Source organism: Sander lucioperca, chromosome 17 (assembly GCF_008315115.2).
Source record: "Sander lucioperca isolate FBNREF2018 chromosome 17, SLUC_FBN_1.2, whole genome shotgun sequence".
NCBI lineage: Eukaryota > Metazoa > Chordata > Actinopteri > Perciformes > Percidae > Sander > Sander lucioperca.
Window position 1 is genome coordinate 20,296,553 of NC_050189.1, and position 5,000 is coordinate 20,301,552.

A 5,000-nucleotide genomic window follows, 5' to 3' on the forward strand; every position below is an offset into this window, starting at 1 on the left:
CTCCCTGTGATGGAGGGAGAAGACCTCACTCTGCACTGTAAAACAGAGAACTCCTCCAACCTCCCAGCTGGTTTCTATAAAGATGGCTCCTTCATCAGGACTGAGCCTGCAGGTCACATGACCATCCACCATGTTTCCAGGTCTGATGAAGGCCTCTACAAGTGTTACATCAGCAGTGTTGGAGAGTCTCCATCCAGCTGGGTCTCTGTCACAGGTGAGGAGGTTACCTTTGATTTCAGGAGTTCATTCATCAAGCCCTTCTTTGAGCTCTCTGCCACCCTCGGCCTCAGACCCCCTCCCCCTTGTGATCAGATAGGTCTGGTGGTATTCTGTCTGTACTGCATCTCCACTTTCATCATGGTGTCTTTATATTGACACAGGGCCAGAAAGTAATACTGTGAATCATTCACTGACCTTACAATCAATCAATCAATTAATGCAACCCGTTCTCACTCCCAACTCGTCTACATACTGACCCTTGGTCAGTGACTCTTAGCATCTGATAATTACACACAAGGCTTCCTATAGCGTCTGTATGGGACGCACCGGGCAGATCAGTAGCGCAACCACGGAACTGACCGAAAATCTGCAAACAGGGTGGGGTGGTGGATGGGTCTAACAAACACAGGACTTTCCCCCAGAGCGTAAAAATGTGACATGACGGTCTACCCAGAGCGTCAAATATTGCAGTGGATGGGATTACATTGAAATTAGTTGAAAGCCTTTAGTCTGAGATGCTATACACTTAATGCATCAGTAACTAACACCAAAGGACCCTGACCAAGAATCTGTTTTTGACAAATTGTGAGTGTGTCACTTAATCAATCAATATCACACTACCTCTCTGGGGTTGAGTTGTCTCTAACAGAACTCTACATTTTCTTTTCTTTCTAACCTGCTCTGACTGTAGGAAATGGCCTACCTGTCGCCATAGTGACGACCCCGCCCGCCCAGGCTGAGGAGTGATTGGATGGTAACTATGATGTCACCAGAGAGCATCACTTCTGAACTGATCTGAAGAGAAGCTGAAATCAGTTCCCCCTTGGCCGTCTTGATATAATTATGATTTAAACATATTCAATATGAAATCATTGCTTTAAGTTTGAATTGCTCCTTTACTGCCAGCCACAGCTATCTCTGTAATCCTGAATATTTTATGTTATAACAATAAAGCTTTTTTCCCGTAGTTTCTCATGAAATTGATCTGCGTTACTTTCTGTCTTTTACAGGGTTTGTATTTCAGTTCTCAGTTCAGTCAGTGTCTTTAACGTCAGCTCTCTATCACTGCTGAGAGTGGGAATGAGATGCTCATTGTAAAAATGTGTTTGGATGAAATCATGAAATCATCATATCAGTTGAGTCAGACAGCCAGCAGGTGCAGCACAGCTCCTTCTCTTTCTTTACACATGCTCAGTTCAGCTCACAGTTCACTCTGTTGGCTCAGTCTTTAAATTGTTTTTCATCTTAACTTTTTAATTAATTCATCACTGAATTACAGAAATCTGCAGTGTTTGGGTATACGTCCTGTTTAGTGTCCCAAATTAGTTTAGTGTCCCAAATTAGCCCTAACCCTAACCCTAAGACCTGTTACACTTCACAGGTGGTTTAGCAGTTTCATAATTAATTAAGGACATTGTATGGGGAATTTGGGACACTAATCTGCACGTATACCGAGTATTTGAATATTATATTCATGTAAAATTGGGTAAAAATGAACTTAGGTCAGTCAAAAAGTACAAAACGATGTTTACTGTGTGTTCCGGTAATAAAATAAAGATCATTAACATGTCAACACACACATAACATCACACCACAGAGTGTCCAAACCAACAGTTAATACATTTCAGAAACACTCTGCAGCAGAAAACAGAACAGAGACCAAACTCAGACAGTTAAACTAAAATGACCGTCAACGTGCAACAAACATTATTATGAACATTATTAAGCCGCATGGCAACAACACACACACACACACACACACACACACACAGATTCAAACACACACGCACGCACACACACACACACACACACACACACACACACACACACACACAATGCTATGTTTCCTAGCAACCTTCCTTTCAACAGTAACATCCAACACAGAGAGCGTGTTGTTGAACTCCTGTCGTCGTCTTCTTGTTCTTCTTCCTCTTCTTTTTGCCAGATTACTATTTTTGCAGTATACCGCCACCAACTGGACAGGAGTTTGTAATACCCTGAACTTCATAGAGTCTAGGCTTGTATTAATTCAATATGTTCTTTTCATTATACCAGTACTCTTAAGAAAAATAAATAAAGCTTGAAGTCTCTCCCTTGTCATACCCTTTTCTTCAAGCATATAATGTATTGAGTTCTTGACTTCCATTTCCTGCCAGTTTATTCTATTATCATATTTCTCACATGCAGAAAGTACATGTTGTACATGTTCTGAATTCAATTATGTGTGCCCTAATCTAAGTCTGGTATAGACCACTTCTTCCCTTCTGTTTAAACTCAGTGCAGTAACCCTTTCCCGTTCACATTCTTCTGTATTTTATTGTAGTGTCTAGCATTAAACCCATGCCTCCCATTCATTTTTCATTTAAACTCTGTGGGGTAGTTTTTAAGATTATCAAAACCAATTTTTTCATTATTGCTCCTGTCTTTTGGAGACACCCAGACAAAGTCTGAACAACCAATGTTGGCAATTCAAACAACCCCACAAGGGTTAAATAGCTAGGTTTCCCTACAGATCAGTCTGAACTGAACATATTCAGAGAATAATTAAAAAAGTCCAGTTGCCCCTGAGTTTAACCCTTCCCTGGATAACTATGACCTGGATGACTGAGAACCTTCACAGACATCAGCGTGTAAATTATTCACATTTCTGGAATGAACGTATGGAAATAATCTTTATTAACAATATTACATCACAATCAACAACAACAATGTTCATATCTGTGATTATAAACTAACACAAGAGACCAACTGTCCTATCAACAGCAAGAAGGGAAACCACACGGCTGCTACATCCCGCCCCCCCCCTCCACAGAGGAAATGGTGGTTTTAGCTGCTCTGAGTCAAACATTCAAAGTGCTTGATGTCACATCACCAACAGGTACGATGGCACAAACATCTCTGCAAAGGCTGATCTGTAAGTACACTCTGTTCTGTCATCACATTGTTAGCTTCATTGTTTATAACGTTCAGAAAAGGTTGTCACTTAACGCTGACACAACCTTTAAGAGCAGGAAGTGACAACAGATGCAGAGAAACTGTAGTTAAGGGGTTAACGTCAGAGCTTATTGGACGGAGCTGCAGCGTGTTAGAAAAGCAGAATAAACTGGTGTTAAAGCTGGAAGATGCTGAGAGTATTTAGTGTGGACTCCATCTTCTCTGAGCTCACAGTTGTTCTGTCTGTCTGCAGTAAAAGCTCAAACTAACCTGAGGTCCATTTCTCTTCAGTTCTGACCTCACTGCTGAGCAGCACAACAAACCAAGGTCAGTATAAACTCTGAGAACACTTTATATTAAAGTACACAGGGTTACAAATATTCAAACAGGGACGGCTTGATTTTCTCTGACTTCATTAGTTCAATAAAATGTTTTTAAAGCATTTTGTTCATTTCCTGAAAAGCAACGAGTTTGACCATACGAGGTTTACGCCCGGCAGAGATGATATGTTCCCCTTTCTATAGTTAGATTCTTAGAACTAATCTACTTGAAGTTTGTGACGTACTAAACCACACAGCTTCCCTTTTCTAAAGTTCCCTCTTCACACTTAACCCTCGTGTTGTCTTCCCATCGACCATGCAACTTCTTCTCCTCTCGTAAAAGTAGAAAATGAACCCTATTTAAGATAGAAATAAGAGCCTGGAAATCCAGACCCAAATCTGAAAGGATTAAGGGTCTGACATCAACTAATGAAAGTCACCCATCACCAAGAGTGCATTTGAAAATCTCACTGCACGCAATTGGATAACACTACGACCAATCACAACAATACACGGGGTGACATATCCAGAGCCCCATACTGTTAGCTACCAGCGGAGCTAACTGGTAGATTAAACTCTTAGCTACCAGAGGAGCTAACTGGTAGATTAAACTGTTAGCTACCTGAGGAGCTAACTGGTAGATTAAACTGTTAGCTACCTGAGGAGCTAACTGGTAGATTAAACTGTTAGCTACCTGAGGAGCTAACTGGTAGATTAAACTGTTAGCTACCAGAGGAGCTAACTGGTAGATTAAACTCTTAGTTACCAGCGGAGCATCATTACTTCTTTTCCAGCTCTCAGCGAAGGCAGTCGCTTTGTTTCTCCCTCTCCCTCCCAGGCCTACCCTGCTTGCTATCTTGTCTTGTGTTGTCTGTAACTTTTAAGAGACTCTCCCTGCAAGGCTCTACAAATACCTAAAATCATGGAATTGATTAACTGGTCTCTCAACGCAATTGACACTGTATTCTCAAGGAGGAACGCTGGTTCGGGTGAGCCAGCATGTCCTGACGGGACGTTTGCTGCGGGGTATACGATGGACGGCTGGGAGAAATGGCGTGTTGTGTGTCTCTCTGCTCTCTCCGTGGAGGACGTTGAGGATATCTACCTATTTGGAACCCTGATAACTGGAATGTTGCTGATTGGAGGATGCTTCGCTCTGGTTTATCGAAAAATTGGAAAGACTTTGGTAGCTGTCCAAAGCCCAAGGAAGCTGCCTGGCCTGACTGAAGCTGTCGGAAAAGCGATCAGTTCACAAACTGGAACTATTAATCGCGTGATGGAAAACAACATGGTAATGACCCGCGGCTTGGATACCATCATGAGGAAGGTCATGGATTTGGAAAGAAAAATTGACCAGTCGAGCAGTGTGTAGTTGGACAATAGAATGAATGTTTAAATTAGAGCAGCCATTCGTGTAGTCAAAACAAATTTAATCTTTCGGCTCCCTTATCCTGAACGGCCTTGCCAAGGCCGTATCTTGGAACAAACAGTCACCCTGTTGGGGCTCTGCAAGCGAGACTCTCTTGG

The 5,000-nt window shown here is 42.0% G+C and overlaps 3 protein-coding genes and 1 pseudogene across 6 annotated transcripts in view; 2 read left to right on the forward strand and 2 right to left on the reverse strand.

Annotated features, from left to right (window-relative positions):
* Positions 1-5,000, reverse strand: part of LOC116034141 (hemicentin-1-like) — a 1,482,957-nt gene that overhangs the window by 596,083 nt on the left and 881,874 nt on the right. The gene's annotated exons all lie outside the window — the stretch shown is intronic.
* The window catches only part of LOC116034899 (gastrula zinc finger protein XlCGF49.1-like), a 390,500-nt gene that overhangs the window by 261,965 nt on the left and 123,535 nt on the right, over positions 1-5,000 (reverse strand). The gene's annotated exons all lie outside the window — the stretch shown is intronic.
* Positions 1-5,000, forward strand: part of LOC116034906 — a 399,592-nt pseudogene that overhangs the window by 247,412 nt on the left and 147,180 nt on the right.
* Positions 1-5,000, forward strand: part of LOC116042426 (Fc receptor-like protein 5) — a 36,953-nt gene that overhangs the window by 18,211 nt on the left and 13,742 nt on the right. Inside the window, exons 5-6 of the mRNA XM_035993925.1 lie at positions 1-214; positions 3,445-3,480. The exon at positions 1-214 is cut by the window's left edge and continues 29 nt beyond it. Coding sequence (XP_035849818.1) covers positions 1-214; positions 3,445-3,480 — 250 coding nt within the window. The remainder of the gene's footprint in view (positions 215-3,444; positions 3,481-5,000) is intronic.